The 17106-nt window shown below is 46.8% G+C and overlaps 1 protein-coding gene across 1 annotated transcript; it reads left to right on the top strand.

Moving 5' to 3' along the window:
- The first annotated feature begins 126 nt into the window (after positions 1 to 126).
- On the top strand, positions 127 to 5209 carry LOC120703985 (protein STRUBBELIG-RECEPTOR FAMILY 8-like). The gene is made up of 16 exons (XM_039988223.1): positions 127 to 661; positions 745 to 877; positions 1483 to 1554; positions 1638 to 1703; positions 1782 to 1853; positions 1945 to 2016; positions 2144 to 2215; positions 2307 to 2372; positions 2469 to 2534; positions 2621 to 2937; positions 3242 to 3498; positions 3705 to 3976; positions 4062 to 4197; positions 4315 to 4454; positions 4529 to 4685; positions 4771 to 5209. The coding sequence occupies exons 1-16, from the start codon at positions 571 to 573 to the stop codon at positions 4921 to 4923; spliced, it is 2142 nt and encodes a 713-aa protein (XP_039844157.1). The 5' UTR covers positions 127 to 570; the 3' UTR covers positions 4924 to 5209.
- The last annotated feature ends 11897 nt before the right edge of the window (positions 5210 to 17106 follow it).

Here is a 17106-nt window from a genome sequence, read left to right as displayed (position 1 = left end):
AGCATGCTTGTCCAAATGGTTTCAATTCTGACGTGCCACCCGACGCCGACGACGAATAATCACCAATCAATCCGCTCTTTTTTTTTCAGTAGTTTAGGGCTCACGATCGTCCTCGACCGGCAGCGCAGGCACGAGCACGAGCATCGGTGCGAGACCCGGGTCGCACTCCACATTTGGTAGTGCCCATCACGCCGTCGGCTCCGGCCACCTCCCTCTTCATCCCCTTCCTTCACCCCCGCCCGCTGCCGCATTTAGATACAACCCACCGTGCGCCCACACTGCACAGCACAGAGAAGCGGAGAGAGAGAGAGAGGCATTAAGCTTTGCCGACACCACACTGCATCCCTGCTCCCACAGCAGGGCGCCCCGGGCAAGCATGGCATCGCGCGCGGCTGCCCAGCGCGTGAGCTGGCGCTGATGGATAAAGCAGGGCATTGGTGCCATGGCGATCGCCGTGGTCGTGTGATATCGTAGAGGAGCAAGCACTGCGGTCGGAAAGGGATTTTTTTCCCCTGCCGAGGGAGAAGGGGGCGGAGAAGAGGGAGAGCAGGGCAGGGGGAGAGGTCGGGAATGGCGGCGCCGGGCGCCGCTTCGGCCGGCGTCCTCTTCGTCCTCGCGCTTCTGGCGGCGGCCGCGCGAGCCGACACCGACGCCGGCGACGGTAATGCTGTTCATCAGGATGCCGCGTCGCTTTTTCCGTTTGCCGGTGCATCGTGTGTGATCGGCGCCTCTGGTTCTCTGCAGTCGCGGCCCTGGGGATCCTCTACAGCTCCTGGAACAGCCCGGCGCAGCTCGCCGGCTGGTCCGCCGCCGGCGGCGACCCCTGCGGCGCCGCGTGGACGGGCGTCTCCTGCTCCGGCACCGCCGTCACCTCACTGTAAAGACACTCTTCGCTCGCTCACTCGCCAATTCTGAACTTTGTACCCATGAAGACGACAAGATATTCTGCCACGTTCTGTTCTTGCTTTGACGAAATCTGAACTGTCGGTGCTTCATTTTTGGCCCTTTCTTTTCCTCCCCAACTGCAACTCCCCACCGTGGAAGTTCTGCCTTGCTCTCCATGCAATGGGATAGAGGAAAGGCGCCGATGTATCTGAATCTTTATTCTCATCTCATGCTTGCTGGAAAGTTTGTTAGTGGTGCCTAGCATTTAGAAGTAGTACATCCACTACTGCTGCTACTCTGCTTTTTCCCAAAAGAAGGGTTGCTGCTGCTGCTGCTGTTATGGCCAAATTAATATTGTAAGCGCAATCATCATACTGTCTTGGTCCATGGGATAATATAGATATAGTGTACTGCCTTTTCATGCTTGCTATGAAGAGAGTTGTATATGGTTAGAGATTATGTAAATCTGCTCCGGTAAAATGGTAAATGTTGCTCAGCGTTTATAACTGAAGTTCATAACCTTCTAACCACAATTCTTAGTTAAAAAGTTATGAATAAAGTACACTAAATTATTCTATTTCATTCGACGCTTTGCAGCAAGCTTTCTGGTATGGAGCTGAATGGTACTCTTGGTTACGAACTGTCCAGTCTACAGGCATTGAAAACAATGTATGAGCTAACACTTGAGATTACAATTCTTCAGCGTTTAGTGTCCTTTTCATAATTTATAGCTTTCATTTCTTAACTTGCAGGGATTTAAGTGACAACTTCTTGCATGATGCAATTCCTTACCAGTTGCCATCAAACCTTACCTATCTGTAAATTCTCCCAAACCCGTACATGTTGATTCTTTCTATTTGGATCTGGCAATTTTTTTTAATTTAAAATGAATACAGGAATTTGGCGAAAAATAACTTGTCTGGTAATCTCCCGTACTCCATATCCACCTTGGTTTCACTTGAATACCTGTAAGTTGCTGCACATTACAAAGATGTAATTCGTTCTGTGATGATCTTTTTAGTTAACACAATCTAACTGCAAGAGAACCGCTGCGTGCAGCAATCTCAGCCACAACTCGTTATTTCAGGAAATTGGCGAACTATTTGGAAGCCTCAATTCACTTTCAGAACTGTAAGGTCTACTGAGCCGTTGAATTATTAGTCATGCACATACTATTTCAGTATTGCATATCCTCTTCCTTATCAAATAGGCATAGATTTGCCCTAAAAAAATATTTCAGTATTTAAAATCCTTTCAGAGACATATCTTTCAACAACCTGACGGGCAATCTTCCAATTTCAATGGGATCTCTGTCAAAAGTTTCTAGCCTGTAAGTATTTAGATCTTCCATCATTTGTATTTCAGATTTTCAGTTTCATGGTTCTGAACTTCTGATAGTTTTCTTCTAACCGGACATGTAGTTACATGCAAAATAATCAACTATCAGGCACAGTTGATGTCCTCAGCAACCTAAGCCTTGCGACACTGTAAGTGACTTCCCACATATCAATATGACTGCTAATTTTCCCTTCATAGCATTTTATCTGGGAACTTATTATGTATTGTGAACTACCTTTAAACAGAAATATTGCAAACAACAATTTCAGCGGCATGATACCACAAGAATTCAGCTCAATTCCAAATTTGATGTATGCACCAATATGCTTTACTTCCCTTTTCTTTATGGAAATCATTTGTATATTCTGTGCTGATGTTTAGTGCAATTGTACCATAGAGTTGGAGGAAACTCATTTGTCAATATGCCTGCCTCCCCGCTGCCAGCTCTCACACCACCAAAGAATCCACGGGATCAGCCAAACCATCCTCAAGGACCTGTTAGTGCTCCAACTGTCCTTGACACTCCTATTGATCAAGATGACAAGAAGCTGCAAACAGGTCCTCTTGTAGGGATAGCTGTTGGCTCAATAGCTGTTGCCTCCTGCGTACTTTTCACGTTGGTATTCTGCCTTTACAAGGCCCGGAAAAGAAATGACGATGGGAGTAGTGAACCAAAAGATATTGTAGGTTCTCTTGCAGTAAATATAGATAGAGGTAAGCTCCTAGTATTTCTTTGTGCATTGTAGTGTTCTGTTATCATACTAGCATTCTTGCCATTTAGTGATTCATAATTCATTGGATAGAAACCATGAGATTGTTCTATTATTGCTAGTTAGTGAATAGAAAATAAATTAAAAAGATGTACTTCTAGAAAATGTAACTATAGCAATTTGGTGAGAAAAGATGCAACAGTAACTTTTTGCTAAAATGTAAAACGAACCAGATTATGGAGGCCTGACTTCCTAATCTGTAAATGCTACTTTGTATCTTCTCACTCCGTCATGTTTCTCTGTTGCAGCATCTAATAGGGAAATCCCGATCCCGAACAACAGCCATGAAAATGTTGTGGTAGCAACTTCAGATCTCCAAAAAATGACTCCTGAGAGAGTTTATGGTGCAAATGGTTCTACTGCAAAAAAGGCAAAGGTTCCTGTGACGGCAACTTCATATACGGTTGCTGCTCTCCAAGTCGCTACGAATAGCTTCTGTCAAGACTCCCTCCTAGGCGAGGGCTCGCTTGGTCGTGTTTACAAGGCCGATTTTCCCAACGGGAAGGTAGCAGCATACCCAAATACTTGACTAACTGAAAATTGCGAGATGTCATTTGTTTTTCAGATTTACTCCTTACATATGGCCAAATACAAATTTGCTCACATAGCATTGCTTACAACATAGCCCTGCATTCCCCTTTTTCTATGCTATTTCATTCATGAGTTCTGTTTCATCGTCGCTCTGAAACTGAATTGCTCTTGTGATCACAGGTACTTGCTGTCAAGAAGATAGACAGTGCCTCACTGTCTCTGTATGAAGAAGAAAATTTCCTCGAGGCCATCTCCAACATTTCACGGCTCAGGCATCCAAACGTCGTGCCTCTCACAGGCTACTGCATTGAACACGGGCAAAGGCTCCTTGTGTACGAGTACATTGGAAATGGCACGCTTCATGACATACTGCACTTCTCTGACGGCATGAGCAAGAAACTCACATGGAACACCCGCGTGAGGATAGCACTGGGCGCCGCCCGCGCTCTAGAGTGCGTCGCCACTACAGCAATCTTAGCATCTTCAGAACCCCATGTTACTCTGATCTGACATGCAGCATCTGATCTGATTCTCCAGGTACCTGCACGAGGTGTGCGTGCCCCCTGTCGTGCACAGGAGCTTCAAATCGTCTAACATCCTGCTCGATGAGGAGTACAGCCCGCACCTGTCTGACTGCGGGCTTGCTGCTCTCTCACCAAATCCTGAGAGGGAGGTAAGCGATGTGGCTGCAAGCCAGCCCGTCAGTGCTAATCGTTTCTGAAGCGTCGTCTTCAGGTTTTCCGAAGTTGCTAGCACTTGGGTTCAAGAAGGTACTGTGATGCTGTGCCAGGTTTCAGCTGAGATGGTTGGCTCGTTCGGGTACAGCGCCCCCGAGTTCGCCATGTCAGGAACGTACACCACCAAGAGCGACGTGTACAGCTTCGGAGTGGTGATGCTGGAGCTGCTGACCGGCCGCAAGCCGCTGGATAGGTAAACATGGCAGATTCTTAGCACTGCGATCTTCAGAAATCAAGATGGCAATTCAACCTGCTCGTGTTCTGCAGCTCCAGGGAGAGGTCCGAGCAGTCCCTTGTCCGGTGGGCGACCCCGCAGCTCCACGACATCGACCTGCTCGCCAGGATGGTGGATCCGGCCATGGACGGGCTCTACCCTGCGAAATCGCTCTCCCGCTTCGCCGACATCATCGCGATCTGCGTCCAGGCACGTTCTTTAATCCTTTTCCACCGCATGCACATCGATCTCGCTATCTGCCATTGTCGGAGCCGACATCGTTCAATGTTTGCAGTCGGAGCCGGAGTTCCGGCCGCCCATGTCCGAGGTGGTGCAGCAACTGGTGCGGCTGATGCAGCGGGCCAGCATCATTCGGCGGCAATCCGACGATCTCGGGTACTCGTACAGGGTGCCCGATCGCGAGGGGGGCGCAGGCGACGCCTTCTGAAGACTGAAGGACTGAGATGAGAACAAAGAATCGGGACAAAGAAAGGCATCAAGTGCTGATCCTTCAGGTTTTTATTTTTTGTTTGTGTCCTGTACTTGTGCTCTGTTAATGTGTTTGTACAGTGTTTGCGATCAGGTCGATTGGGAGAGGGACGTGCATGTATAGTGTGCGCTCTTGCAAGTGGTGATTACAGTGTGTATAACCATACGCTATTTTACACATTAGGTGCCACAGTTTATTCTACACCAATATCAAAAAAAAGAACAGAGTTACTTTTGGTGTAAAATTTTTTAAAATATACGGACACACATTTGAAGTATTAAATATAGACTAATAGCAAAACAAATTACAGATTCCGTCTGTAAACTGCGAGATGATTTATTAAGCCTAATTAATCTTTCATTAACAAATGTTTACTATAGCACTACATTGTCAAATCATGGCGCAATTAGACTCAAAAGATTCGTCTCGCAATTTATACGTGAACTGTACAATTGGTTTTTTCTTTTGTCTGCACTTAATATTTCATGCATGTATCCAAACATTTGATGTGACATTTTTTGTCAAATTTTTTTGGATCTAACAAAGCCTTAAACAAATTTACAAATTGCGTGAGGCAAGGGCCGGTTCACCGTCGACCGAGTTGAACACCATCCAGATCCATGCAGTCATTGCCGAATGCAGAATCACAGCAGTAATTGCAGTTTGCGGGAAAAGGGCCCTCTTGGGGCCCTCCACTAATATATTTCTCAATACGAGTAAATATAGTTGCAGATATTACGATTTCATATGAGGTTTTCACGGTTGCGGCATTTAGGCCTTCTCCATCGGTTAGAGCCAGCGCGGGCGACGTCGCTGGACGGCATAGTTGTAAGCAGACCTCGGGTCATGTGCATGTGAGGAGGACAGGCTCGTCGCTGGGCTACATATTTATCATTATTTAATTATAATAAATGTGATATGTTTAGTTACTAATAATTTTTTTCTTACTTTGCATCATACTTTCGTATATGTTTGATATGTATTTAATTGAACATTTTGTTTGAGCTATGTGAATAACATAAAAATTGGTATTCTTATCTTCTCTCTTATACATGAATATATGGTGACACCTATTATGATTAGTATTTTTATATAAATAATAAGATAAATAATATACTAATAATGAAAGAAATAGTAATTTAGAATTTTATATTGATGTTTTTAAGATTTTATTATAATATTATAATTTTGATTCAGATTTGGGGTTTATTTTAATTTTTATTATAATATTATGATATTATTGGATAATATATACGAATACTTAGGGGGTTATTTGATATTATTTTATAATGGCATAAGTGGCTAATTTACATGAAGATTAGGGGTTACTTTAGATTATCTTTTATAATGGCAGAGGTGGGTAATTTAGATACATGTGTACGGGGTTACTTTAGTTTATTTTCATAATAGCAAAGGTGGGTAATTTATTAGAAAAAGATAACAGATCCAGTGGCTATTATGATTAGAGTTGCCGAATTGATGGCTAGATATTTCTGATTTTTATGAGAATTTATAAAATTTCTCTATTTTTTTAGACTGTCCACCTAGGATTTTAAGTAGCATTACCTGAAAGCTTCAAAAGATGCCTCCAATTAGTAATAGTAAGATAAGATTGTTTAGCCGTCGACTGTTGGAAGAGACCTTAGTTTCGTGGGGACCGCCGCTCTGTCGACGTACACGTTGAGAGTAAAATAGACAACATGTGTGTATACACACATAACTACTACTCCCGGCCCACCGGGCTGGCCAACAAGGTCACGGAAGAAAGATGAAAACCACGCAGGACTCTATCCAAGCTAGAGTTGGAGGCTAGGGATGCGGATGGGTGTGTGGGATTAGGACATTAGGGTTGGAGAGTGAACGGGTGACTTTGGCCCCGTTTGGCAGGGCTCCGGCTCTTTCAAAAACAGCTCCGGCTCTGGCTCCTCAGATGGAGCGGCTTCTCTGGTGGAGTTGGAGCCGTTTTAGAAAATGTTTGGCAAAATAGCTTTACTTGTTAGATTGATGTGTAAGCCGCGTGAAGCCACAATTTCATGGCTTCACCTTGCATGTGTAAGCCGCCGCTGGCTTCAGAACCGGCTTCACACGTGAAGCCGGTTACAAAACAAACGTTTGGAAGGGCTTCACCTGGAGCCGCTCGTGAAGCCGCTCCAGAAGCCCTCCCAAACGGGGCCTTTATATGTCATGATGTGTTGGGCTGGACTGGATATTGTAACATGCGGCCTTTATTAACTGGACCTATTTTGTATATGTTGAAAACGGAATATTCCCGTCGAAAAACAAGATCCCGCAAATATGGGCAGATATTTCTCTTCCGTTTCCCGTCCCGCTCCTGGATACACGCATCCCCTTTTTCGTCCCACTCCCGGATACACACATCCCGTTTCTCGTCCTGTTTCTATATAGATCAAAATATGAGACAAATACAAAAAAACGGACGGATGGAAGTGAGATTTTTTCCCGTCCGTTTTCAACCATACCTAGAGGTGCATCACCTGAACAACTGACGTTTTGAAATTACAATCAGGATCTACGTTAGTTATGTTAATACATATTTCTAGTGTTAAAAAGATGTCAATGTTGTACTAACAACAAAATTTAGCTGTTACAATCCAAATACGTCCTGCATAATAAAGGCCTTGTTTGGTTTCCATTCCCAATCACACGACTCCCGAGAAGAGAATCTCACATGCATGGAGTACTATATGAAGTCTATTTGTAAAAAAAATTTAGTGATGAGTGTAATTTTCGCGACGAATTTAATGATGTTAATTAATCGATAATTGGCTACAGTGATGCTACAATAATCATCCTCTAATCACGCGAAAGGTCTTATTAGATTCTTCAGGGTTCCTGGCGCAGGAGTTCTGAAGTTGGTTTTAGAAACTACCTTAATTTAATACCTCTAATTAGCGGTCAAAGTTGATATAATTCATAGCATAGCACAAACGTCCAAATTTGGCGGTGAACTGGTTTTGGTCGTGGGCTCGTGTCAAATTTTGACTCGGCACAAAAATAAAGTTTTTTGCAAGCCATACAGGCCTTGAGCTTAATCCGATCCGTACGTGCATCATGGTAGCATCTCCAGCAAGGTAGGCTACCCAGCAGGCAGCGCGAATACTAGAAGTTCGCACGTGTTACTCCCTCCGTCAAAAAAAAGAGAGTAAATTTTGCTTTTCGAGGAGTCAAACAATTTCAAATTTGACCGGATTTATACAAAATAATATTAATATTTGTATTACAGCATAAGTATTTTTAGATTAATTATGTAATATATTTCTATACTATATCAATATGGAGACACAAATGTTAGTAATTTTTTGAATACATATAGTCAAAATTAAAATAGTTTGATTCCTCGAGAAACGAAATTTATATTTTTTTTTGGACGGAGGGTGTACTACTGCGAGACGGGATGTTGCAGAAGCCGCGTCGACGATGCTGTCAGGTGGCTCAAACTTCTATTCTTCTTCTTTCTTGCGCAGCAATGGCCGGAGTTCGGGAGGGGGGCTGCCGTGGGTTCCGGGCTTAGAAAAGGGTGCGGTGGCGGGTTGAGGGGGCGCGGTGCGGCAAGGCGCCGGGAGCCGCCAGTGGGCTAGGCACCGGGCGGGACGCCCAGCAGCTCGACAGCGGTGGCGGGTTGCAGGGCGGCGGCTGCCGCCGGAGATGGGAAGGTTGACGCGGCGGGGCGGGGCGGGCCATCGTCGTGGGCCTTCTGCAAATGCGTGGGCTATACGTCTAATTTTTTTAGGTTAGCATAGTGTCCGTGCATTGCTACTACGGATAATATAATTTTTTTTTCCGATTTTGTGCTTTTTAACTCCGTGTACAAGTCGGTCCATGACCGCTCTAGATATTGATTGTCCACATTCCGATAGAGATTAAGATTGATTTTTGTTCGGGTTCTGATTAGTATTCTGATTGATTTATTCATACTCCTATTAGTTAGAATTCTGATTGACGAACCGTGAAATTATTACTTACTTTAAAAATAGTAGAGACGGAGATATGTCCTTGCAAGTTACAATATAGATAAACAAACGAAGTGCCCTACAGTCCCGGACAGTATTTCATCATCTGTAGATCTGCCCATGTTCTGGGCGACGGAGATAATCCGCTGTGTAGGACTAGACAAACGGACAAAATTCAAGCGTAGTACTTGATTATTAGATGTCAGCACTGAGTGTTGTGCAGCCTGTCATCGATCAACTTGTTCCTGATTCCTATACCTGTCAAGCGAAATGCACACATGCAGGGCCTGTGACCTGTGCGCACATTGGCACAATGCAAAAACTTTGCGAGAGTATGGCGTGCATAATATCTTAACTGGTCATGATTAAGCTCGAGGATGGTGGCTAAACTAACAAAACGATTTTTTTAGGAATCAAGTAGGGTCCTCTCTCTCTCTCTCTCTCTCTCTCTCTCTCTCTCTCTCTCTCTCTCTCTCTCTCTCCCCCCCCCCCCCCCCCCCCCCCCCTCTCTCTGCGTGTGTGCGAGAGAGAAGCTGGTCGAGCTGCCTTGGGGGGTGTCGATTTGGTCGGCAAAGCATTTCTGCATGCAGCACTAGTAGTGGCACCAGCGTTTTTCAAGTCGAATGTCATGGTAACGTAAGTACGTAACAGTAACAATATGAGCCAAACAAAGTGATGAAAGAGGTCGCGAACTGGTCGACCGCGATCTTCTTAGTCTCCTCGGTCGGGCGAAGGCGCTGGACGAGCCGGATTGGTGTGGTAAGGGTGGCATTCGGCCATCGCAGTGCGGAGTCTTGCGAGCTAGCGGAGTGGCAGCGACGGTGGCGAGCTCGAGGTGCTCACGGTTGCTGGCGCCTGCTTGAAGGACCCGCCAAAATCCACGCCGAAGCCTCGTTCTTTATCTTGGTAAACACCACAAAAGAAGGTGTCTCTCTATAATTGAAAATGCGGGCATTACGCTCATTCCAAAACCTCCCAGCACACTAGAATGGTTAGAGATTTGAATCCTTTGCATGAGACTTCTTGTGTTCTGGCCAACGCTGACCACCACTCGTGAACCGAGGTTGTGTCTTCCCAATTTGTCGGTTGCAATGATGACTTCGTGAGCCATGCGGATAAATCAGTCCAAATGTGTCTAGTGAACCTGCACTCGGTGAAAAGATGCTTACCAGTCTCACGAACCCTATGGCATAGTGGGCACAATGGGTTAGGTTTGGCGGCCAACCTCTCACGCACAGCCTGTCTGCGGTCCAAATTCTATTTTGGACAGCAAGCTTCTTCGAAGAATTTGCACTTTGAAGATGCCCAGGCTGACCAGATGATCTCGTTGAGATTGGTGCTGATTGCCCCTGCGAACTGCGCACGGTATGTTAAACTTGCTGAGTACTATCCAGACTTGTTTAGTTTCCAACGAGTGCCTTGCGCGAGGCGCGCGTAATTTATTTACTTGTTTCCGTTTGACAATATAAGTTTATATAGAGATTTGTAGTAGATGTATAGACAAATGAATATACAAAGACAAAAATAGGACATTTATTTTTAAAGCAAAAAGGTAAAAAAAAATAGTAGCTGAAATCCGACGTCTCAATCTCGCCGTCGAAGGTGGCCAGGAGCGGTCCTCGGGCATCTCCTCACCATGCAATGCGCGGCTATCATGCCCGACCTGCGGCACCGCAGCGTACCGAAGCGAGGCCGGGTCGCCCGCCGGTGACGGCATGAACTCGCCGCACCCGTCGAGGGCGTGCCCGGCGGCCCGCCCAAACTCGCCGCATGGCTCTCCGGCCTAGCTTCACTGCCGTCGTTGCAGTAGAGCGCACACCCATTCGGAGGCCACCAAAATTACCAGTCGAGAGTTCTAGATTCAGATATTTTGCACTGACCGAATGAAGAGCTGACGCGTGGACTATTCGTGTCTCAAGGCTTCAAAGATAACGATGGCACGGCCAATCACATGCACCGTCAATTTAGGATCGAATGGTGGGAATCTTTTTTACTGACGTGGCCGGTATGCCCTTGCGCCGAACTTCGGGGCTATCATATATAGAAATTAGGGCCGTGATTAGATTCAAAAATTTTATCCCAAAAACGTCACATCGAATATTTGAGCACATGCATAGAATACTAAGTAAAATCTATTTACAAAACTTTTTATACTGGTAGATTGTAAATCGCGAGACGAATCTAATGAGCCTAGTTAATCTATGATTTGCAACAATGATGCTACATTAACCATTCACTAATTATGAGTTAATCATGAAATAAGTATGCTCATTAGATTCGTCTCGTGATTTACAACCCATCCGTACAAAAAGTTTTATAAATAAATTTTATTTAGTACCCCGAAATAACAAGATTCATTTTCATCCGTAGTCATCGGATCGCGATCGGACGACCCATTTTTTTTGGCCGACGTGGACCTATCCGCCGCGCGCCGCCCCTCAGGGCTATCATATATAAATATAGAAATAGATTTCATCATGCATGTGCGGCCTCAGATTTCATCATGGATGTGCCCAGGTCTCTAGGACGAATGCCATTCGTCCGTGCGCTCTTCCAGAATGCTATTTTTCTTCCATTCCCAAATGTGATGGTAGTTGCTGCTGCGAACAGAAGATCTGTTTCATTGTAAGGGAGCTCGCTTCCTACCTAAATCGAATCGGGGGCTGCCCAAATCGAACAAAGCACGCAGTGAGGGGCGGCATTTTGCTGTCAGGTCGAAAATCGACCATAGAACTCGATTCGACGCGAGGGCAATAAAATAATCGTCAACAATGCACTGTGGCCGGATCCGGCGCTGGTGTTTTTTGTGTCAGTGCGAGCGGGGCAAAGAACAGATGTGGCTAGTTGAGATTTTTTTAAAGGCATATTTAGTTCACACTCCATAAACTCCGTAAACACAAAACAAAACCAACACATCGAATATTTCGACACATGCATAGAGTAATAAATAAAGTCTATTTATAAATTTTTTTTCATAGATAGGCTGTAAGTCGCGAGACGAATCTAATGAGCCTACTTAATCCATGATTTGCAACAGTGATGCTACAGTAACCATCGGCTAATTGCTGATTAATTATGAATTAATTAGCATCATTAGATTCGTCTCGTGGTTTACAACCCATCTGTATAAAAAGTTTTGTAAATAAATTTTATTTATTACTTCAAATTAGTAAGATTCCAACGTAAAATTTTTTACGCTGGAACTAAACAGGACCTTAGTTTTATGAGGGTCCCACTTACCTATGTTAGCACTGTAGCTGTCGAACCGAATCATTCTTCGATTACCGTGGCATGTACAAGTCGAACAAGCACTGGAGGTGCTCATTGGCTTGCCCTTAGGCCAGCTCCAGTGTGTGGTAAAATCGAATTGTGGGCATTCAAAACCGAACAATACACACTGTGACGGTCGAACTGTCGTTGTCAGAGTGAAAATCGATCTCAGGACTCGGTCAGAGTGAAAAGTGCGGCGTCATCTGCATACAAGGAGATTCGGATACCCGGTGTCTAGTGTTGCGTTGGCCGTGTCGGAATTCCATTGAGCAGTACCCGCGAGCAAGAAGTTGAGAGTATGCGTGCGATCGTCTCCCTTCATCTATCAGGGAATCCCAATTTCTAGGTAAAGTGAGCAGGTAGTCCCAGCACAGGGAATCGAAAGCCTTAGCAATATGTAGCTTGAAGAAGAGGGTTGGAGTTCGGTTTTTGTGGAAGCAGTCTTGCCATATATTTTACTGCCAAGTAATTGTCATGGATACTTCTCTTTTTAATGAATGCACTTTGATTCGTTGAGACAGAGCTGTTCATGAAAGGAGCAAGCCAGCAAGGCGAAGAACTAGTGCCTTCGTGATTATCTTGACAAAGGAGTGAATCAAGCTAATTGGCCGGAAGTCCGTTATCGCTGCAGCACCATCTTTTTTTTTGGCAGCAAAACAATATTGGCCGAGCTGATTTTTTGAAGGCCGGAACATCTAAAGAGTGGAAGGAGTTTGCAGCAGTGCTCGCCGTTTTCTGACCTGATAGATTCTTATTGTCGCTGAAACTTTCAGAAACCAAGACGCATGTTCTTGGTGCGATTTTGGGTGACTGTTTCTGCAGCTCCAGGGAGAGGTGGCGCAGCTGATGCATGCAGAGCCGCAGAGGGCTGCATCTATCAGGGCCGTACCAGCAAATTCGGGGGCCCTGTGCGAAACAATGGACCGGGGCTCTAGTGGCCTAGTACAGGATCATGAATACTAAGCGATAGCAGCCGGCAAGCACGATGTGCTGTGTGAAAGCACAAATGTTACAAGTCACACGTGTGACTGCCAGTTAAATCATCACAAAAGGCCCAATAACTGTTTTTTTGTTCCGAAACAATTTTTTTTGTTGCTAGAACAATATTTATTGTTTGAGCAACAAAAAAAATTTCCGAAAAAAAGTTTGTTCTAGCAACAAAGCATTGAAGGGTCTGGTTTATTAGGCCGATTTTAAGTCCAAAAGACGGAATCTTGGAGAGGTTGGGATGCTGTGACAGGTCCACTCGAGATCACACACGTGACCCCGAGCAGCACCCATGTAAAAAGAAGTGACAAGTGATATGTTTACGACGATTTATCTTTTAGGAGCAATTTGGGCCATGTTTTACCACAAATTGGGTCAAACAATCAACTAAATTAAAGTCTTTACATGACTATATCTGATGTATACCTAATATTTTGGGGGCCCTTCGAATTCGGGGGCCCTGTGCGGTCGCACGGTCCGCACGTGCCCGGATACGGGCCTGGCATCTATCATCCGGCGGCAATCCGACGATCTCGGGTACTCGTACAGGGTCCCCGAGCGCGAGGGCGCCGCAGGCGACGCCTTCTGAAGGTTCAGACTGATACCAAAGCTCATTTTCAGCTGGCATACTACTTGGATTCGGAACAAAGAAGGGCAAGAAGGTGATCTGGTCACCGTTGGGTGCTGGGTCATCAGGTTTTCGTTTTTGTTTGTGCCCTGCGCTTGTGCTCTGTTAACGTGATGTGCAGTGTTTTGGGGTTAATTGGATGGCTTGGCTTGGGACATCTAGGGCGTGTTTGATATCAGGCCTGTGCAAGGCCTGGCCAGCCAGCCAGGCCCAGGCCAGCCATGGCCCGGCCTGCGGTGCACAAGTGTTCTTGTTTGATTTGCATGCATCATTTGGGCCAAGTTATTACTTTTCTGTGTTTGATTCACAGCCAGCAGCCTGGCCCAACCCCAACTACCAAAACGAGATGGTGTTTGATTCCAGCCAATCCAGCATGGCCCATGGAGTCACAACTCAACATATTTCAACAGCAACACATGAAAATAGCAAAGTTCACATGATCAGGTCTGAAATAATAGCCTAAGCTAATTACCCAACATCATCGGCCATTTCAAAATAACAACATTGAGTTGGAGTTAGAGTTGATCAACACCAGTTTTCATCATCACACAGTTATCATCAACTAATCATCATGGGTGTAAAAAATAATCAGGTGGCATGAGTAAACATATTATGAAGTAATGAAACAGGAATGGATCGTAATAGCATACAACTTCATATCAGTGCAACAGCAAGCCAACAGAGGCTGCATTTGAATACAACAAGTTGAAATATAAGTACACTATCCTTAGTTAGCCACCCTCCTGCTAAGTAAACCCAAAAGAACAGGTGCTGGTCAGCCATTTACCATGCACAGTTTCTAGCCAAAATGGAACCCAAAAGAGAAGAGAGTGGGGGAGGGAGGTGGAGGAATTATACTTCTCAACAGTCAACCCTCTCTAAGTGCTATCTGCACAACATGTGCATCTAATGAACAAGTACCTTCAAAAAAGGAAACCATCTGTGGCTCCCCAAAATCTTTGGATGTGTGGCAGTGGAAGGAGGCATCATCATGTCAGCCCTTAACTCACCAATTGCATACAACACTTGGTGAAAGACTCTACTCACAGTCTCAATGGACCTCCTAAAAGATTGGTGCACTACCCTAAATCTCTGGTTGTGACCAACCACATGCAAAAACATTGCCACCTGCTCTTCCACAGGACACCCTACTGTCTCAGGTACAAGGCCTCTATTTCTGAGCAGGTTACATAAAGAAAAAAAGGACTCTTCTCATGCGCAATATTACAACGCATTCAACATCGTTGTAATTGTACATCAATTGCAGTGTGCTCTGCCTATGCCTCTCAGCATGAGTCTTAGGGCCATAAGGGATTGCCTCTTCTCCTCTAATCCTTCTAAGCCTATTTACTACAAAGGTCGCCATCACAACAACCATCCCAGCTGCTTGCCTAGCCATCAAAGCATGTTGTGCATTTGCATCCATCTACATTCATTCACAAATGTATAAGTAATTTAGGTAGACCCTGGCTGGCCTCTGCATGGTAGTGTAAGCATTCATAAAAAGGCACGGCCCGCATAAAAAATGCCTCCCTGTGCCACATAAGCTATTCATCATCGACCATTCATCTCCCAGTACCAACAAAACATGAACATCGGCAAGAATAGTAACACTATGAAACAAATCAACGAAGTACCAACAATAAGAACAAGTAACCATGGACGACAATAGGCAGGATTGACCATGAGTATAGTAAACATCAACAAAAAGTATAGAGATCCGAGGCAAACATTAAAAGTAGACCGAGAAGGTTGGGGGGGAAAACCGATTTCACCTCGGGTGAGTCGGAGGGGTGCAGATGCTGCTCAAATCGGAAGGTGGTGGGGAGGAAGGAGCAGATCTGGACGACGAAGCACAAGAGACGCAAGATCCACGAACAGAAACACCGCCTCGTCGGAGAAGAAGAAGAAGGAAGAAGACCGCCTCGCCGGAGCCCGCCAACAGAGGGAGCCGCGCCGCCTGGACGCAGATCCACACCGGGAGAACGGAGACGAAGCCCGCGGAACGCAACTGACGCGTCGGCAATGGAGCTCACCTCGACGACAGTACCTCAACGGGAGTGGAGTGTGGAGAGGAGGAGAAGAGCAGAGAGAGGGAGAAGGGGGGTTAATATAGGCCATGGATTTCGGCGGGAAAGGGAGCGCGCGGAAGTTTCCTTCTTCCTGCGCAAGCCCGCCAGAGTCGCGCGCAGCCGCCAGAATCGCCAGCGCAAGTGCCGCAAAAGCATGGCCGAGGAGAAACGAAAACTTAGAGCGTATGGCCAGAGCCAGGAGAGAGAAGGGATTTTGCACGCCGCAGGCCAGGCTCCCAATCTGGGCCAAGTAAATCAAACACCCGCTCTGCATGCCACGGGCTCGGCCTCCCCCTTTTGGACCATATCAAACACACCCCTATGCGCCTCTTGGACGCAGACGGCGTTACTCGGCGGCGAGGCAAGCTTCCCCGGTTCCCGGCGCCGGGATTCGGCTGGCCCGTTGCCTGGAACGCATAGCGATCCGCCCGGTGCCCATGTGTCAAACGCGATATAATAAAGATAAGATGGGGATCCGCTCGACGCCGATGGCTTTGGGATATTCGTCCGGTTGCTTGCTCCGTCGTCAGACCGGCGGCCACCACCATCGCCCATCGGTCTCCGCTGCTGATACCCGCCGGTCCGGGTCAACATGGAGTGGCTGTGGGGCCTGCTGCCCTCTGGACCAGTCTCAGGCCTCCTCCATCGCTCTTACACGCAGCTCAAATGGATGGTCCATTTGAGCGTCGACATGCCCATATCGTCCGGCAGTTGAGTGCGGTCGCGGGCCAGCAGCAGAGCTTGGCGGTGGGGAACGGATGGGCGGGGTGGCAGCACAGGGCTGCAGCAGAGGTCCGCGCGGCGCGGGACGACGCAGAGGTCCTCTCTGCTCCCGGCTCCCCTCTCCTGATGGCGACGGCCCCCGACGAGTCCTCTCCGCCCCGTCCTCCTCCGCCTTCTTCGCGCGCGCGGCCACGATAGGGAGGATTTGGGCGGAGCAGGGCACCGCTCCCCCTTCCGCAGCCTTGGGCGAGCCCAAGGGCCTTTTCCTCCTCTGCTCACGGCGTCGGCGTGGCAAAGGCGCGGCGAGGCGAGGCAGGCCGCGGCGTCGCCCGGCGAGGCAGAGGCTCAGCGAAGCAAGGCCGGCCGCGCGCATCCCCTCCCCGCCCCCTCCCCTGCACGTTGCTCCCTGCTCGAGCTCGCCGGCGCCACGGCCCTGCTGCTGCTCGCGCGGCGTGGGCGAGGCGGCGTGGTCCCACTGAGACTGACTAGT

This window comes from Panicum virgatum, chromosome 4K (genome assembly GCF_016808335.1).
Source record: "Panicum virgatum strain AP13 chromosome 4K, P.virgatum_v5, whole genome shotgun sequence".
NCBI classification, from domain to species: Eukaryota; Viridiplantae; Streptophyta; class Magnoliopsida; order Poales; family Poaceae; genus Panicum; species Panicum virgatum.
The sequence above is the reverse complement of the archived record's forward strand: the minus strand, read 5'-3'. Positions and strand labels throughout refer to the sequence as shown.